At 43.6% G+C, this 19,650-nt stretch overlaps 2 protein-coding genes across 7 annotated transcripts in view; both read right to left on the bottom strand.

Annotated features, from left to right (window-relative positions):
- Window positions 1-347: 347 nt before the first annotated feature.
- Window positions 348-17,959, bottom strand: LOC135396709 (protein-L-isoaspartate(D-aspartate) O-methyltransferase-like). 6 transcript variants are annotated; one of them, XM_064627842.1, is made up of 8 exons: window positions 17,856-17,959; window positions 17,489-17,607; window positions 17,239-17,375; window positions 17,024-17,128; window positions 12,010-12,130; window positions 7,939-8,024; window positions 4,922-5,090; window positions 348-932 (listed from the first exon to the last, which is right to left on the bottom strand). In XM_064627842.1, the coding sequence occupies exons 2-8, from the start codon at window positions 17,589-17,591 to the stop codon at window positions 889-891; spliced, it is 765 nt and encodes a 254-aa protein (XP_064483912.1). In that variant the 5' UTR covers window positions 17,592-17,607; window positions 17,856-17,959; the 3' UTR covers window positions 348-888. The 6 variants fall into 6 exon arrangements, with proteins under 6 accessions (XP_064483912.1, XP_064483908.1, XP_064483910.1 ...); XM_064627838.1 differs by having other exon boundaries at window positions 4,863-5,090; XM_064627840.1 differs by having other exon boundaries at window positions 4,857-5,090.
- A 903-nt stretch (window positions 17,960-18,862) lies between these two features.
- Window positions 18,863-19,650, bottom strand: part of LOC135396707 (conserved oligomeric Golgi complex subunit 2-like) — a 31,066-nt gene continuing 30,278 nt past the window's right edge. The window contains exon 17 of the mRNA XM_064627835.1: window positions 18,863-19,164. Coding sequence (XP_064483905.1) covers window positions 19,072-19,164 — 93 coding nt within the window. The 3' untranslated portion in view covers window positions 18,863-19,071. The remainder of the gene's footprint in view (window positions 19,165-19,650) is intronic.

Raw genomic sequence — 19,650 nt, forward strand, 5'->3', positions numbered from 1 at the left:
CAGTTGGTGAAGCACAGGAGATCTTGGCTTGCCTAGTCTCCTGTGTTGTTCATGACCATGGTAGTTGTCTCCCAATGTAAAGTTTCAAATTATCATTAAAGAAAGATAAAGATTCCTAGAGCTGGACGAAGTTTCTCCAGCATGTTTGTATGTCCTGGCATGCTTGTCTCATATCCTAGTTTGTAATATGGTTACTTGGCCAGCGGACACAATGGTAGCGAGACCGCTGCCAAAATCACCCACTGCTTAGCTTAGTTTGTGGATTGCCCACAGGCAGAAGTTGGTCACATGATGGCTCCATTTTACAGGGTTCTGAACTTGCAGAAGACTGCATGGCAGACAAAAGAGCCACGAGCAACGTTTATTATACACTTCTTACATCGTTTCTCTCGTGCCCTAGCTTGTTTACCAGGCCACATAAAAGATTTACATGATTTACACGCACATACCAGGAGAATAATAATTCATACACAAACCAATTTTGTGCAGCCCACCTGGCATATATAAGAGAAAGATAAAACCCAGCTTGCACTTTGTACTCCACTAAAGCAATTCTACGGCAGTTTACACTTTTCTAGGGCAGTTACGAACTGAATGATTACAGCTACAACCTAACACACACAAAAAAGTGTGTAACAGCTGACTAGGACATCAAACCAAGGCAAGCCGGGTCAACATTGAAGACCAGCATTCAGCATTTCATCTCACAGCCAACTCTCATTCAGATTATTCACCATTCTTTCCATCCCACATTCGCACAAGAATCCACGCAGCAGAAAATTCCGTTAAATAAATCGCAGTGCAATAAATAAAGTTTAACAATCCTGCTTCACACGTAATTTCTGTCATGTAACAAACGCACAGCTCCGGAGAGCAGACGACAGGCCGCTAGCGTCTCCCCAAATTCCTGCTAAAGCTCCTCGGTGCCAAGCCTGTGCAGAAGAAACAAAGAGCCAAAATGCAGTGAGGCATGCTTCATAATAACAGACATGTAAAAGAGTAAGGACAAGACACTGACTGCCAATTATTGACGAAGATAAAATAAGATTGTTGACCGAATTTCAACGCACTTATAGTAATCACTGCCCTCCCCCTCGAAAAAAAAAAAAAGTCTGAAAGCAAGATTAATGCTATGAGACTACAGGATTCTGGTGCCTGGTTAAGCCTTTGTCAGACATAGCTCTTTGTTGCGGGCACTGTTGTGAAAGCAATGAAGTACAGGACAGGGACAAGATAAACACGCAAGGCAAGCTCCAGTTTTCGATTCAAAGAGGGAACAAAATTGGGATAGAATTACTTCTTTCAAGTGCCTTGAAAATATGCATTTTATCATATCAATCTCCTTGGTATCATATGTACAACCGATCATATGATGACACCGATCAACTGATCACCGATAACAAATGATGCACATATCCTCGCCTTCGGGCAACATAGAAGGCCGCTCCATTCCCTTATGTTAGAGCGAAACAGTTGACACATAGTGGCGCTTTGTTGTGCATGTTTGTTTTATGCCTGTTGTCTCGCATTTCCTGTACTTCCTTACTGTAACAGCAGTTGCTTGGAAAAAAAGAACTATGCCTGAAGAATACCAACTAGCCTCTTACCAAGCTGCTTCTATTCATCTCCACATCGTTTTCCAGATACCCCACAGCGATTGTTGCAACAGTGGCCTCAGAGGGCACAAAAGCTTTGACCATGAAATGTGTAATCCTTTGAGTAGTCTGCTTTCCACAAATGACTAATTTAAAATTGCCTCCACCATGGCCAACAGTGGCTATGAAAAGTCAGAGACAAGACAAAGTCACTAAAGACTGCAAGTTTTGATGACTTGACAGAAAAAACCTGAATGAAGAAACTGATATTTTACAATGAGGCTAACAGCTACTAGGTTCTCTAGAAAGAACAAATCATGAAAAGAATGTTGGGTACATGAAGGTGTGTAACTCAAAAGAGAGGTTTGATGGGGGCATCTACATTTATATAAAACAAGCTTCTTGTGCACAAAATTGCACTTCCTGCACAAAATCTTGCTTTAAATAGATGACGATGCTCCTTTTCATTTGATCTCTTGTTTGAATTTCAAATATGAACTGCATGTTACTGGTGTTCATGTTTGATATGGCAATTTGACATTCAAGACTTTTGTGCAACGTGATGATGGACGAGGTGATGCATATGCTATCTTGCAAGTGAAAAGCCTAGCGAAGGCGTGCCTTGAATCCACGCACTTTCTCTTGCTCCTGCCCTGGCAGCCCTTGTACTCTGTATGTTGCACTCTCTGCACTCAGTGTGAAGAAAGACACTGTGTTCCTTCAGGTCAGCTGCTTACGGCAGCCATCTTGAAGGCAGCACCTCAACATGCCACAACACAACAGTACTGTATTGTATTGTATACTAATATTGTATCGTGTTATACTGTATTGTAGCCTCTCTGATCTGATGAGATAGTGCGGACAAATTTAGAGCACAGTTGACTCTTTACTCTCACTGTGTCAGTCTTGATTTCGTTCAATCTGGACAAGAGACAATGGGCCGTGCAAAATTTTGTGACTGTCCATGGCACATCTGCCTACCAGAGTGACCCGACTAGATGCGCTGTTTCAGACAAAACAGGCCCTGTAAATGGAATGACTCTGTCCTTAGGCACCAAGTAGAAGGAATGCAGGAGAGTGTTCAGTAAGCTATGATCCTGAAGCCACTCCCTTTTGGAGTGTTTGGGGTAAGGGAACATATAGTAGGGGGCCATATATGCATCCAAAATCAGCAGGACACAGGAAAATTACTAGGGGTGTGCGATTATTCGAGTTCTCGAATTCAAATCGAACATCAATCCCTCGAGGTATTCGATTCACGAATCGAATATCCAATATTCGGCTTTTCGAATATTCGACTATTCGCCGAATATGAACTACAGCACCCTGAAAGTGAGCTTCACCTAATGCTTCCCTGCATGAGGTGAAGCCTGCTTTACGAAATTGTCAGCGCTGCAAGACCAACACAGGCGGACTGTTGTTGTATAGCTTAAGACAATGTTAGAGCAAGTTAATTGCATATACTTTGCCTAAGGAAGGGGTGGCATCCCTCCCACGTGCACATTAGTGGTGGATTTGGTTTGATGTCTGGGAGGTTGCCTTTAAAAAGTTACGAATTTGTTTGGATCACAAGTGACCTGTGGGATGTTCAGAAACAATGACAGCCTCGCCACTCCCTGATATCAAAGTTTGAAATCAAGATGATTACCCCAGTAAGTGTAGCCTCACCTGAAAAGCAGGAAACACTATCATGTAAAATTAAAGAGTAGGGTCTTCCCACAGAAGAATTGTGTCTCTCTCTTGTGACAGTTAATGCCAGGAAAATTACACTAAAGCCATGGGCTACAAATTGCAAATTTTTAGTGCAAAAGACATATATTGTAAAATTTGCATGAATATTCGATATTTGATTCGGTATTCAGCATTTTTTCCCACATTTGATTCGATTCGACCTCAAATATTCAGATTTGCACACCCCAAAAAATTACTGATAAAGTGCACCAGTGGTACTCTGTACGTTGGACTTCCATCATTACACTTTCTGAACACTAAACACTTCTGGGATGAAGACTAAGTACACTTTACACACTTGCCATCTGCTGTGTTCATCATTTTTTATCTTCTCCACTTGAAAATCTGCTTTTTCACGTGATATCACCAAAACATACATGTTTTCCAGCTTCTTATAAAACTTGATTTTTACCCTCTTTATTTGGAAAAGGCATAAGACTTGGAAACTAAAGAGTTCTACCTGTGTTCCACAGATGCACCTGTTGGCATACGTCAGCATTTTCCTAAGAATTCACTCAACATCACATCATGATTGAATTTCTGCGCAGCCCATAACCTAACATCTCCATCATAAAGCATCACATCATAATAACTAGGGTTCCACGTTTTTGGCCTTTATTCCTGGGGAGATTCGGCGGGCGATTTTTGGCATTGTATATGTTCTTCGAATACGGATAGTTTCAGCATTTTAAAATGTTTGCAGTAAAAATAGATGCCAAAAAAACGGCAGCTATAATGACTTATACAAGCAGGGCGGCATAGTAGTGGGACATTGAGAACGTGCTAAACAAAATCTGTTTTGAAATTCTGTATTGTACATGGCAATACAGGCCACGTGTGCTTTTTCCTTGACGTGTACTTCCGAAACAATGTCTAACTAACTTCCATGCATCCTTTGGAGTCAACATGCAAAGCTGAGGTAGTTGGTAGCGCTTAGACATAGCTGTGTCAGTGCAAAGAAAGACAAAAAGAATGTAAGAGAGTCATCTCATCTACATTACTTTCTATCCATGACCCACTGCGCTGACAGAGCTATAGCCTGTAGAGAAAAGGTGGTAGCTGACGAGGCGGCAGGTGACTCTGCATTTATTTCGTAATCTGAAGGGGAGGGGGGTCGTAAAATTACAAAAATCAAGTGTGCTGCCAGCTCTCGAGCAAAAAGTGTGGAGTGACAGCCCAGTGGCCGTTGTTCTTGTATAAAAAAAACCTCCATTGTCGTTGTTCTGTACATGGCATTGCGGCGTGTTCCTTCAAGGGCAGACGGATGTCGCCCTGGGAATGGGATCGGATTTTCCCACAGGCCAAATCCTTTGGAGTGTTTCTATGTAAGCTGCATACATTCTATCCCAGAGGTCTTTTACCTGAAGTGCACTGACATAAAGTCCCCTATGTGTCTTCTGAATATGGCTACGCTGCAACGAAGTCAAACAGCCATCAGCTAACAAACAAAAAATCCATGCCTAAAACAAACAGCACAAGAAAGTCATGGTGGAGGCAACCAGTTTAACCATTCTGAGCAATCCAACCAACCTTTACCGGTTAGGAGGATTTCCCCTTGCGCGCTAGAAACTTAGCGGTACAAGAAAGCCACCTGCCGGGCCACTGGGCATCCTTGTCTGTCAGGGGCACATACACCACGCCCATGAGGGAGGTCCGATGGACAGTCCCATCCTCCAGCTTGTCGATCTGGTCCAGTGTCTGGCTGTGGCCTGCACGGCCCACAGGGCAGATCATGCGGCCTCCAGGTTTCAGCTGCTCAATGAGCTGCAAAAAGTCGCAATAATTCAATAAACTAAAGTCAGGCAAATTAGCATCATGATAGCGATAAGGCCTCTTTTCCCGTCTCAGTATATCTTAGAAGTCATAAAATGATAAGAGTGCTTGACCAAGCTCTGACAGCTTTTTAAATTAAATACGACCCCGTAATTTCTCTATGCCAATTTTCTGCGAATCTGTCATAGGGCACACTCTGGCCACTAAACTGCGGATGGTAAGATTTGTGGCTTAACTGGCTTACTTTGTGACAAGCTCGTGGTTACCCCTAGCACAACTGAACAAACTGACATCGCACATGCTTGTGCTGTAAAGCAGTTCAAGTGCTTACTAGTAACCTGTACAACCAACTGTGAAGCATAGTTTTCAAAATATCAAATCTTGCCAGATATTTCTGCACACACTGGACAACTGACATTATCCCCCCATCTATGCTGAGAAGAGTTGATCCAACGCTTGCTTTCCGCACGCTACGAAACACCTCTCGTCAAAATGCTGCGTCAATTCATCAAATGCGACTCAATGTAGCTTTTTCAACTCAGACAAGTGGACTCTCCCAGATGCTGTCACCGCAGTGTTCTAGAAGATCTAGAGAACATTCTTCTTCACTGCCCACACTACCAAACCTCCAGAACCACACTCTCCGGATTTCTTTATCAGCTGGACTCTTCCCCCCACCTCTCTCAAAAGTGCTTGGTCCCTGGCAAAATCCAGCCCACCGACGCTCTGCCCTCAAAGCTCTCTTCCCCTTTCTGGATACCATAGGACTTGGATCCTTATTGTGAAGGGGCTCATCATTTAATTCCCCGCATCACCACCAGCAATGGGGTAGCGTATTGCCCCTAGCGATGAAACTCCCCATTCATTATCTCAAAATAAAGTTGTTGTTATTGTTGTTGTTGTTGCATGCACTTGCTGAGCCCAAAGATCATGGGCCTAGTTGGTCTATGGGGTTCTTAAGCTTGAGTGAGCAGAAGTTACTGGAGTCACCCGGTAGCACACACCTGGAACACTTTGTCTTCTTCTTGGCCGGCCACGTTTTATCTCCATTAAACCTACACTACTTTTGCAAATGCCTGCCTGTGTCCGCTTCCTCCCATCTCGCTTCGGTCGTAACACCCTCAAAATCTACTAACCTTTGAATTTGCAAAAATTAAAGGGGCTGTAAACAGGCCGCCAGACATTTCACAAATAATGGTACCCCATGAAAGAACGCAGGTCATAATACCCAAATATATTTCGTTCACCTCGTGCCAGCTCAGTGACCCATAGAAATGCTTTCAAAGATCAGTAACCAGCACGCCTATCTCCAACACGAATACGTCACGTGCCTAAGTAGCCTTTTGCCGTCCAATCGGGGGGCCGAGCTCCGCACTATGACGTTTCAAATTACCAGCCAATAAACAGACTTCATTATCAGCTGTGAGGCGGAGTGCTCCGTTTGCTTGTGTGGAACTACATTTTGCGCTCCGTGCTTCCGAAATTCAGCGTTATGGGTATGACATCTCTAACATCTTCGGCTGGCGCAAACATCAATAATTGGGCTGCTATCATATGACGAGACTCGAACCCGGGTACCTCCCAGTCACAACGTGACATTGCCAGCACGCTAACCACTCTGCCACGCGAGCTGGTGACGCGATGCCGCGTGGCTCAAGCCAAAGTACGGCAGCCCAGTCATCGGAACCATTCGAAGATGACGAAGATGACCCATCGCGCACCTACCTAAGATTCCGGAACTGTAGCGCCGGATATTCATTCGCGCTCGCGGTGTGCTGTGTGCTACTGCGCGGAAAACATAGTTCGCGTGTGACATCTAAATTGAACGCATTTATTTTCCAGTTTGAGGTTGTAACTGTTTAGATTTTGAATAAGACACACATTCATCTAGCACAGTTTCGCAAGTGAAATAAAATCACACGTGGAACCCTTGATCGTAATTGGTGAGGAAAGCGCCACGTCAAAATGACGTAAAGTTAGAGCGCAGGGCGGAGCTAAAAAGCGAAAGAGTGCAGTGAGTATTTCATCAATATGCAAGTGCCTTTTGGTTTTGAGCGTTAGTAATTGCAAGAAGCTTTCACTGACTGAGTTGCAATAATATAATGCAGAGAAATGTGCACCTTGTATACCTGTTTACGGCCCCTTTAAGGGTTCGCAAACAATAAGGGTTTTACAGTAACCACTAGCTAACCAAAAATTATGGCAGTCCTCAGAAACAAGCCTATTCCACCTTTTTCTTTCATTTCTGTAAAGTAGTCATGAATACACTCTTTACAGGTAATTTCACAAGTAACTTTAAATTGAGAGAGATTCCATTCCCAGAAAAAATGGCAGAAGAGGCATGGCTACACAATGGCCCTGCCATTACATATTCTACTCACTAGTAGTGCCGTTACCAGCAGAAGCATTCAGAAGGGAACAAAACAGTCCACTCTGTGCCTTCCTCGTGCCACCTTATTGTACTCTTCTGAGACAGTACTAACACATAGTATTTGTGTCCTTGCAAACAATGATTTTCCCCAGCTCTTACCACTGCTCAGTGGAATGTACCGTGTGATGGACTGGATAATTTTTATAATAACCTTCTTCGATTAAAAAAAAAAAAAAGAAAGCTTTGACTTTGCAAATTTGGGAGCTTTCTCAATTAAAATTTAATCACTCGTGTATGAACAGACAACATGGATGGGCAGTCCGTTGAAACTCTGTGACACCAAAAACGTGTGCAGCGCCATGCATGCATATATGTAATTAGATGTAATTCTTGAATTATCATCGTTCCACACACACACTGCTGTCTGTGACATGGACACATTTTATGCAAAATTCTGCTGAAACTCACCTGTGTTGGCAACTCTGGTGCTGCTGCACCAACATGTATTGCATCATAAGGCCCTTCCTCTTTATGTCCTTGCCTTCCATCTCCAACTGGACATAGAGTTCAAAGCAACAGGTCAAGTATGTACTTCAGTACTGCTGTAAGCAAGTTGGTTAGTACCAAAATTTACTCAAAGTACATGTCGGAGACTAGTGTTTGAGTGTACTCAATGTGTTTTCTACACATTCTTGTTATGCAGGTACAGTCAAACCTCACTTTACGAACACCCTTCGTTTCTCAGAAAATCGTTCGTAAATCGAGGTATATTCGTAAATCGAGGTCCGAGGTGTGCAGTGCACAAATACCTCACAAAACCACGGGAAATTGATTTGAATAAGTTTTATTTTTGAAAATACTGCGTAATTGTGCTTTGCACCATACTTTCTGCAGGGTCTATCCTGTTTAGAAGAGATGACAGAAGTCTGACACTTGACTCATCCACCTGGTCGTCAAAGTACCCTATCGCGCGCTGATGAGACTGTTTCCAACGGCAAATATCACGCTTATCACCGGCTGTCAGGACTGAATGCCTTCTCTTGGAATGGCAAGATGTTTCCATCTCTGTGACCTGGTCCAAACTCACAACCGTTCGGCTGTAAACGCCCGAATTATTCTTTCAGGCAATGGTGGATCATGTTTGTGGAACGTAGTGGCGTTGGGACATTGTATGTTTGACCTTGGCAGCATGTAATGAGGAACTTTCATTATCCTCCGGTCCATTGGCCTGTCCTCTGTACGTTCATAACACCCGTTCGTATATCGAGGTCAGAATGGCTTGGCTACTTTGGGTCCGTTCCCTAATAATCCGTTCATAGTTCGGGTATCGAGGGTTCGTAAAACGAGGTCAAAATACACGGAAAAAGTTTGGTTCCCTGTGGAGCTGTTCGTAAGTTGAGGGAATTCGTATATCGAGGGTTCATAAAACGAGGTCAGACTGTACACAGGTGCTCTAGAACATCTTTTTTTTTTTGCAGTCACAAATTATGGCAGATACTTTCCCTCTGTTATCTAATTGTGCTGGTTCCTTTTAATACCGAAACTCATGCAGCGCTGACATCACAGCCCTCGCCACCACCGGTGAGGCAGCACACGAGAAGTCACGTGCTTATGGCTTCCAATAGGAATGAACGCAGCTCTGTAACGTCTGCGCTCTGCTTGTGAGTGTGTTCGTGGGCTTCTATCTCTCCAAGTATGACACACAGAAGAACAATTCTTTTTTCATCTGCATTCTGGCGTACAGTACAATGCGTCCATGGTGTAATGAACCACATCTATGAAAGTGTCCCAACCCCTTTAACATATGGTTGCCAAAAAATTTTTGAAGAAAAATTCAAGGATCTTTCGAGGACCTTTTAAGATTCTGTTGTCATTTTGCCCAGGATGTTAAACACAGTTTATGGCCAGGTTTTCAATATTTCTGAAGAAAAGATTCATAAACTACCAATAATAATTACACTGGACTCTTTCTTGCTTCGGCACTATGCAGTGAACGACACTTCAGCTCGTGCATCGGTGTTTTTAGTGAAGTGATTCACCACGAAGTGATTCATCGTGACTTTCCAACACGTGAGCGCATTTTTTCCGGCACATTCAGGAGATTGGCTCCCGTTTTGGAAAGGCGACCTGCACATGGAGGCGAATGACCCCGATAAATGAGCAACGCGTTCATTGGTTGCGTGCTTCTAGTGCTTCCACACGCGTTCCTCCTCTCCACCGCACTTTCGTCCTCGCCACCGCCGAATTGATCGTGGATTGCATCATTCCCGAAACTTCCCGTCATCGAGTAGCCGGTATGCTGCGGAAACGTTAAGCGCTGAGCACCGAAACGAAGATGATTATTCTTCGTGATGATGAGTGCGAAGTACGATAAGTGACGTGAGTGACGATGAGCGCGAAGATCCGGAAGACACGGACCGCCGTCTAACACACTGTGAGGCTCTCTCCATGGTACGTGCACTGAAGGACCTCTTTCTGGAACATCCGACGGCGTCCGATGAAATCGTTCGTGATGCATTTTTTTTGCTCGACAAGGTTGAAGTAATTGTCGCTAACACCGCCGTAGCCACGAAGCAACAGAAGATTACAGATTTCTTCAAATAAAACGGTTGTGTTTTGAATTGATTTTGACATATTGTGGACGCTACATGTGTTCCGGCGGAAGCTTGTAATCATTTGTCGAATTTAAATGCTGTACTTTTACAGCGAATATCGCATATAACGAACCCAATTTGCGATTCCCATGCGACTTCGTTGTAACGAGGTTTGACTGTACAAGGAGAACTCGTTCTGCTTCGCCGGTCAGTGAAGGTCAGCGCCTCGTCCCTTTGCCGCTGTAAACCAGTTTTCATACCTGCCAACTTGGGAACATCCAAATCAGAGAGATTTAGAGAGAGAGAGAGAGTGTGTGTGTGTGTGTGTGGAGTGGGGGGGGGGGGGGTACATTTGGTTTTGCAGCAACAGACTTTACCCTTTCCAAGAAACTATCTGGGTCTCTGGCTGTGACGAGGCCATGCCACTTTCAACCATGTCCCTGTTCTCTTCGCCACACTCAGCTCAAAGAGATGGCACAAAGGCAACAAAGGCCATCCTCAGTAACGTGGATGAACTAGTTGTTGAACAGTTTAACAAGTCATTAAAAAAGTAGTTTGCATAATACGTCAGGACCATCAGTTACAGTTGTACATCGCCGTCATCAGTTACGTGAACAGCGACCGCAAACACTTCCCGTTCAGCGCGCTTATCATGAGCTCTTGTGCGCGGTTTCCCATTTCACCGACAATTGCAGCCGACTTAGTTCTAGCACACATGTACAGCTTTGCAATGTAGGGAGTTGGGAACACGGAGAATAAGGGCCCGCACGGATAACATCGTAGTCAGGCCCTTGTCTCGATTTCGGAAAAGCTGATGTAGCTAGTACAGTTTGTCTTTGCATTTAACGTGGTTCTTGTGCTTCCCCGACGTAACGTGGGTAACAACAGTGTCGGTCCACCCTCCACATGGAATGCTGATGTTGCAGTCATAAACTGTGGAGAACACATTCTGCCCTTGCTTGGACGCGATCGCGCGTCCCAATTCAGTTGGCTATTGCTACAGAAACACGTGCAGATACTTGTTTCGCTTACACGGAGCCGTGATCTGCAATGTGCAAGGCAAAAACACGGCAAAGGTGCCCTTGTCGCCCGAAAACACGGAGGAAACGCGCGGAAACTAGAAGCGCTACAACTAGAATAGAAAGCGGAAGCGATGCCGATGGTGATCGGGCTGGTATGGGATTGACGTTTACGTCTGTGTGGCCAGACAAAAGGCAGACGTTCTAGATATAGAAAGGGAAACTGCATTTTCCGGGGGGTTTGCTTCTCGGTCGTACAATCGTACAAAACGGTCTCAATCCAGGAGTCTCCCGGATGAATCGGGAGACTTGGCAGGTATGAGTTTTGACAGTTCTCCAGGAGAATTGGGGATAGGATCGACCGAACCATTAGCGATCCAAGAGAAAGGCTTTTTCAGAACCCCGAACAGCCGAGTAGCAGACGACAGCGGAGTAGCAGACAACATTTCTCTAGGCCAATCAGCAAGCGTTCTCCTTATAGCGTCAGCGCGAGGTTCCAGGCGGATCACAGGCTGGTCATGAGCAGTAGCTCTTCACCACTGTTGCGCATGGTCGCTTTTTGTGACATATTTTAAATTCAATTTCTGCGATAATTATGATTCTGTGGTGTGAATTACTTCGCATGGTGCATCTTACTGACCTACTTAACAGTTTTATAGGAAGAAAACAGGGTGTTAAAAATGACTTCTGTGCTACTTTAAGCTGAGAAAACAAAGGGGCGTGCATAAGAAAGAAAGGGAGAACAGTGTCGCTACAAATCGGGGGTGGTGGTGTCTGGATAAATCACTATGCAGTGATGCAATGCATACCCTAGTGGCAGTAGCACTTGCAGTAATTGTTGTCTGTGTCCTGTGTGGCAAGTACAACATTCAGCTGCTTTGCCCATTACTGTGTTCATGCTTGCATGAAAATGTGCAATGACTTACCAACCAGCTTTATCCGCTTAGACTCATAGAGGCCTGGCTGATCCAGTTTGATGTTCTCGATTGACTGATTGATCAATTCTGGAATATGGTCGATGCCAACAGCAAGTCCTGTCTTGCCCACCTAGGATGGCAATGGGGAACAGGAGCAGGCGTATTATCAATGTTGCAAAATGGGCCGGTGGGTACATAATTTAAAAGCGTTATTTGTCCCTGCGGCATGTTCTAGTATTTAGTCTAGTATTTACACACTATTTATACCAAATACCTCTTTCATGTAACAAAGTTTATATTGGACTACCCGTTGTGTAAATACTAGACTTTTGCGAACATGCCGCAGGGACAAATAAACATTCAACAATGCAGGAACATTTAAGAATCTGCAACAACTATAGTCCAAGATTCCAAAACACAGAAATTCTTTATCAAGGGAGGGGAGCAGGAGGCCTGATATACAAAGAAGCGCAATTGATAAAACAGGCAGGAGAGAATTGTATTAGCCAATCATCTGTAGAATATACAGATAATGTGCGAAGGTTCTTAGGTGATAACCAATAGGAGCGAAACAGATTTCCTGGAAAATCCTCCCGATACGTCTTTAAAAGATGTTCACGAAACAAAAGCACATGGTTGAAGTCCATGCTTGTGTCTGTGTCCTTTTATGTCTTTTAGTGTACTGTCTTGTTTGTACCCAGCACTGGGGGCTTTTAACGCTTTTAAATTAATATCAATGTATGTCATCCTGTTACAGATGGCCTTGTCAACGTGATGCTAATATCCGTCGCTACAATGATATGCTGCTGAGAAGAGGCAGATAAATAAACTGCTTCAAATCCAGCCGCAAGCACCTGGTGTCTAAACAGTTGTAAAAGAAACATAACGTGTCTGCAGATTTTTATTTTATAAAATATAAATGCAGAGATATAGACATCTCTTCCCATGGACAACACATTCAACAGTGCCAATCTATCTTCCAGACAGCTCGACTTGCTTATTATGGCATATCATTCAATAACTACAGGACATACTTTTTTTTGGAGATCTCTCTTTTGTGTGTGTATGTGTTACGGTTGTTGCTGAAATATGTTGCTACAATTTTAGCATTTGCAACATTGCTTCTTGTCTGCTTTATGTTCAAGCTGTTGATGTACCCATGGCCGGCGAGAGAAATTACGGGGCCCGGGGATGGGTCATGCCCGGGCCTCCTCCTCAGATCTTAAATAACACAGCCCAAGTATTTCTTCTGCATATGATTACAACAGGCCTTGGATCCCACGGGCCCCTGAAGTGGCCCGGGCCCAGTGGCACCATCCCGGGCTGCCCCTCCCTCTCCCCAGACCTGGCTATAACGCATGGCAAGCTGACACGAAAAGCACCTGGGATTGAGCACGCCTTTTCACAATCGCCCAAGCATTCTTATTGCCAATGGGCCGTTTTAAGTGTCTTATCACATTTTCTTGCTCTGACTTGTGTTATGCACAATGATGTTACACTACAATAATGCTACGAATACTTCTGCGCCATGTTGGGGGCAATGTGGCACAGTTAGTAGGAGTATACACATTGCTATTATTCAGATTGCGATTTGAGCAATAAAGGCACGAAACATCTGTCATTTAAACATCTATTGCACTAAAAGTTTCCACCACTGTGTTAATGGGTATTTATGCAGCATTGATATGCATCAGTGTACCCTTTGAATGCCTTTGGGTTTAGGTTTTAAATTTATAATTGTGGGTTTGTGCTTCTTGTCCTAATAATGCATTTTTTGTTGTTGTTTGTCCTTGAGGGACACACATGCACACAGACACAAAGATCCAGTGCCATGGTTACACCTCACAAGATCATCACATGAAGAGTACATTTCTGAGTTGATAAAAGACGGGACAGTGCAAGAATGTCAAATTAAATGTCCCACTGATCAGGTGTGGCGGCTGTCTATGCTGCTGTGGCGTGACAGCCATTATTGGTATTGGTATGTGGTATTGGGTGCCCATTACAACCTCTTACACTGCCGATATGCTCTGCATTGCTGGACATTTGAGTTCACTCCAACAAATCTCTTATGACGTGTTCAACCATGAGCACCTGTCTAGGTAAATGTCTAAAAGACAGCTTCATTATCAGGCCATGCATGAGCCAAAATTAAGCAGCAACACACCACGTAACATTCCTCTAAGGCCAGACTTGTGCGTAACGCGTTACTAGTAAATGCGTTACTTGTAATCAATTACTTTTCTGAGTAATTTTTTGAGTAATCAATTACTTTTCTGAGTAATCGATTACTCAGTAACTGATTACTTTCCCGGCAGATATTAGCTTATCTTTTAGATGTTCTGCCCCAAGTCAAGCCACTGGTGACGTCAGCCTTTGTTGGGCTGTTGCTGTTCTACTATAGCAAGCGGAGGTCATTGTAATGACATTCTGGAATTTCAGGGTCTCTCTCTCTCTAATCTCTTCCTACACCAGTGTGATGGTACCTGAAGATTTGGAGGTTTATTGAGTCATGGGGATGTTCCACGCAATGCTCTTCCACAATCGGGTCAACGTCTTCCCTTGCGATAAATACAGTAGACATACAGATCTCCTTATCCTAGGCATTTTTGTTTTTGTTGTTATCTCCACTGTTCCACTGTTGAACCTTTCTCTGTTTGTTCTTTTTTCTGAGGCACACAAAGACGGTTATAATTTGCGTGAATGCAGAGTAACAACTGGACTAACGCGTTAGTTTTTTACTCGTTACTCAATTACATTTGGAGTCGAGTAATTAGTAACGGTAATCAATTACTTTCTTCGAGTAATGGGCACAAGTCTGTCTAAGGCAGATAATTCAATTCAATTTGTTGCTTCTTATATTTACACGTTTTATAATACACATCACCTTTCTTTGTATCTTTCATTGTAACCCGTCTGGTCCTGCGATTGTGACCTTTGGGATGCCAAGAATTTTGTAGGTGTTACATAAAGTGGAGTGGCACTCATAATAACTGAGTTATTTTAATGGCAACATGAAGAGGCAGGAAAGAAATGGCATCTCGTTTGTTATGAGAAAACCCTCCCCAAAAATGCATATTGTATCAATATTATTTCAGAGTTCAAGAAAAAAAAAAAGAAAACAACAACAAAGTAAGAAAGAAAAAGTAGGTACACAGATAGGAGCTTCAGAAATCAAGCCTCTCATACAACTGATGACATTCTGGCTTCTTGTGAGTAACAGAGCTACCTGAACATAACTGATTCCTAGGTGTTTCATGCTTTAAAGGAGCACTCAAGCCACATAAGAACAGTGTATTAATTTCAAAATGTTGATTTAATTTTGAACGAAGCTTACTGAAATTATGGAGGTTGATGACATTGTAGCACAACACTTACAGGCAAAAATGGGAAAAGTCTAGCACTTGCAAGTGAATCATAAGATAAGTATTTAAAGAGATTGAAACATACAAATAATTTATTTCTCTAAAAAACAAGCTCTCGGACGGAGTCCGTCCTTCATCAGGTGAGATACAATGATGTGTCTTACCTGATGAATAACACACAATAACATTTTATAAAAAAAAATTGAATTTACCTGTTAAATCCTAATAACCGACAGCGTTTTCTCAGCTTCATTATGCTAGGACGCAGGCTAAATAGGAGTGTTGCCATTGTTTTCTCATCTCATATTTTCTCAAACCCTAGGAGTGTAATATTTTTTCCAGCAGTCTTCCTGGTCTTTCCTAACCATGTTCGTATACCTGAGATATTTCTCTTAACGGTTCTTGTCGTGGGTAACACACCTACTCTACATGGCCTTCTTTTGTTTATTATTTTTTCTTGCCCTCAAACCTCTCGAACAAGAATTTTTTTTCCCTCCTCACCACCTTCTCTGTCCCCTTCCTCTGATGTACATCAGTATAAATATCTTTACCACCTGCCAAATGTATCTCACCTGATAAAGGATGGACTCCGTCCTAAAGCTTGTTTTTTAGTAAAATAAATTATTTGAATGTTTCAATCTCATTAAATACTTATCTTAGCATAATACTTAGTAAACGTGGCATGCACCATACGGTTTATTCACAGGTTCAGGTTCGCCTAATCCCTTTAATTCACATGACGTCACTTCGCAGGGGGCGCCACAGTCACTTGTGAATGGGCTGCGATAACATAGGTCCTACGGGTTCCAACTGGCCTGACTTTAGTCAGCGTCGTGTTCAGCATCCATTTGCTGTTTCTAAGTTTGTGCACTGTGTGAACATTACTTTTACAAAATCCCCTAATTTTCGCATTTCAACATTAATAACTTCCAAATAGCACATGGCAGCGAACGAAATCACAACCAAACTTCGCCGGACCTACATTATGGTGGCGATTTCTCCTTTTCTCACGACCATTGCGTCAACATCATTTCAGTGTTTCATACGGGCCACCACGTATGATGCTGCATCTTATGAGGGTTTTATTCTTCGACCCACCAGGCTACATTCACGAGGAATGTCCTGCCACAAGGTATTATTTGTACATCGGTTCCAGAAGCCTTCAGTAACACAAGTAAGATTACTTCATAAACGGTACCATTTGTTTGAAGTTACACTTCTCTGCAGCAGTAGAGCTGCAATACTGCGGCAGTAAATAGGCTGAACATGTTGCAGCAGTGGCACTACGTTGCCGAGAACAACTCCCTCAAGACTAGGCTGATCTTGTGGGTGTCTGGGATTGGCTGGCATCAAAACAGCATTCAGGGCCAATCTGGGAAATCTGGGCTCCGTTTCATGTAGCTCAGTTAAGTTTGCTGACACACCGGAGGAAGGAGAGAGATGTGCCGATCTCACTCCTTGATCTGCTTTGTCGATAATTTCATTTGCCATCCTCTACAAAGTTATATTTACAGCTACATGTGTAATGCAGTGCAGTATGTTGTATTGAGAGTTTGTTGAGGCGGGCATGTTGATGTGGGTCAATGTTCCAAAACGGGGAAGAGCACAATATGTTGTATATCAGCATATACAGCATATCTGTGTGTTGTAGTACTAACCATAAGTGCCATGCACACAGTTAGGTATCCGCTTCCAGACCCGACATCCAGAGCTCTTGCACCCTCATAGAGATTATCTTTCAGACACTCCAGCGCTTGAGCATGCTACAAGAAGAAAGTGGAAATTTCGTAAGAGGTCTAAAGACTCCAAGCATGTTTTCTTAATGGTAGTTATGCGAACGTTTACAAAGTAGAACAGAATGTGGTTCTCTCACCATATGAGGTGCACTGATTGTAACCGCATAGCCAATGCCCTGCGGTGAATCCTGATATGGGTTGTACTTCGTGTAGTGTCCTCGATCAACCGAAGACATGACTTGCTCAACCCTCTGAGTTCGGATAATTCCATTTTCTGTGCATTCGGAGAGAGTATATAGTTCACGGTCCATAGACTTGGTCGTGCGACATGCTGTTTCGTCTATCGTCACAATGATGACGGTGTATTCGAGGCAGCAAATGGCTTACTTTTCAAGTTTGACACTAACTCGAGGTTGTTTTTTCCGTGGGACCTCCAGGCCATGGTCAAAGCGAGAGCTAACAGCGATGCAGCGCCGACCCGATTCAGCATTTACCGCAAACTTTACCTGAAACAATAACGCGTAATTTTGGGAGGGTCAACAAGTGAGGTTGCTGCTCACTTTGTGTGCGTTTTTTTTTTAAACAGTTACGATATCGTATTTACAAATGCGTCGCAGAAAAGGAAGTGACCCCGGTCGCACTCCTTGAGATTACTTGCTATAACACACCGCTATGCAGCACAAAAAGAGCTAAAAGCGCAGAGTCCCATACCCATTTCGTCAATCAGCTTCAGCAAAACTACATATTAACTTACTATGCTATTTTAAACTTTACATTCCACGATGAGCAAAAGGCCTCACAGATTCACGCATCCAAAACTGCGTGCCGAGTGAACGCGCATGCTCACCGCGTAAACATCCGCTACGTCATATCCGACATCTGTTCACCACCAGGTGACCAGGATTTTTTTTTACAAAAATTCCGAACGAATGTCACATCGTAAGTATACGTATACAAAACACAGCAGCTCTGTCAAGCTGACAGAACACACACAAACAGCGTTGTGATTTGTGGACAGTACACTTTATACACGATTCATCGTTATGGCATATTCTTTGTGCTCAAGGTGTTCTGTTTCTTGAACTTTAACATCATCGCAACATCATTGCAGATACGCATACAGTACACTACATCAGCAGGAAGCGTGGAGGCTGATGATTCCTAGATCTTAGACTATAGTATGGAAAAGAGTCTGGCAGCCTTCCGCGCGCGCCTCAAAGAAAATGCATCAACCACGTCATCATCAGTTGGAGATTACGAAGAATCCAGCGGAAAAGATCCCACCAAGGTGCATCGAGATAGATGTGAGCAATGCAGAACGAGAACTCACCGGTGACATACCATTTCAGGAAACAAAAGGCAACCTCAAAGAAGAATTGCGAAGGTCGCTGCTATCAGGCTTGAGAGCGTCGCCCGTCTCCCCAGTCGTATTTACGGACGAACCCTTGGTGAACGAAAATTGCTGTCGCTGGACCGTGTGGGATGTGGCCATTCTTGTTACAAAATTTACGTTGTGGTTCTTGCTTATGACCTTGGCAGTGCACGTCGAATTTGGTGCGGTCTTCTTCATACTTTCATTATTCTATGTCATTTTTACCAACCTACGAACATCACCCAGAAAGAAAGGGGAACTGAGTGCGTATTCAGTGTTCAATCCAAACTTTGAAACAATCCATGGGACTGTCTCACCGCAGCAGCTTGAGCAACAGCTTGCATACGGTGCCATGTGATGATACGTTTTTCTATTACAGCAGCATGAAATCACTTTGTGAAGCTTTATTAAAATATTTTTCATAAATGCTCATATTCCTCCCAAATTATTGAACATAATCTTAGCACCCTCAAAAGAATACTCGTAGTGGTTCAGCCCTGCTGGTTGCATACCAGGCTCAAGAAAAGCAGCCTTCTCACGGTATTTGAGCTGGGAGCTGGCTACACACTGCAGGCAGGGAACGGTACTTTCTCTTATGTCACAATGTCGGAGAACTTCTCGCAGCTTCTACGACCTCAAGAAGGGACCCATAGCTTGGAACGCTGGACTGTGGAATTCCTAATTCTTCCATCTGCATAAGAAAGACAAAATGGATTCAAACAAGGCTGCAAAAGAAATGATGCCTTTCACATCTGGTACCTTAGGAATGGATCTGCTCAAACTGTGCATCATATTTGACAAGTGCTGCCACGTAATCATAAACTTCATTTGTAGCCATCGACATCGTTCATAATCAACCATACACATAAAACTGGGAAAAAAAGAACTGGGGCTACTGTACAGGCCATGGACAAAAGTTCAGGAACATGGGAACGGTGTTATGTTTCTGCAGTACAACACTGAAAGCAGACAGAAGTGTTTGGTGCACTCATTCAGAGAGGTGGAAGAGCCGGATGTCGTGGTCGGGTAACTGTTTATTGAAATCGCGGCAAGTTGTGTGGTGCGGTCATCTGGACGATGATAGGGAAGGACTTTTGTTTTGTTATCTCGGTGCTGCGGCACGATTAACTTTGGGATATGCCCCCCCCCCCCCCCCCCCCCCCCCCCCCGTTTTCCT

Source organism: Ornithodoros turicata, chromosome 6 (assembly GCF_037126465.1).
Source record: "Ornithodoros turicata isolate Travis chromosome 6, ASM3712646v1, whole genome shotgun sequence".
NCBI classification, from domain to species: domain Eukaryota; kingdom Metazoa; phylum Arthropoda; class Arachnida; order Ixodida; family Argasidae; genus Ornithodoros; species Ornithodoros turicata.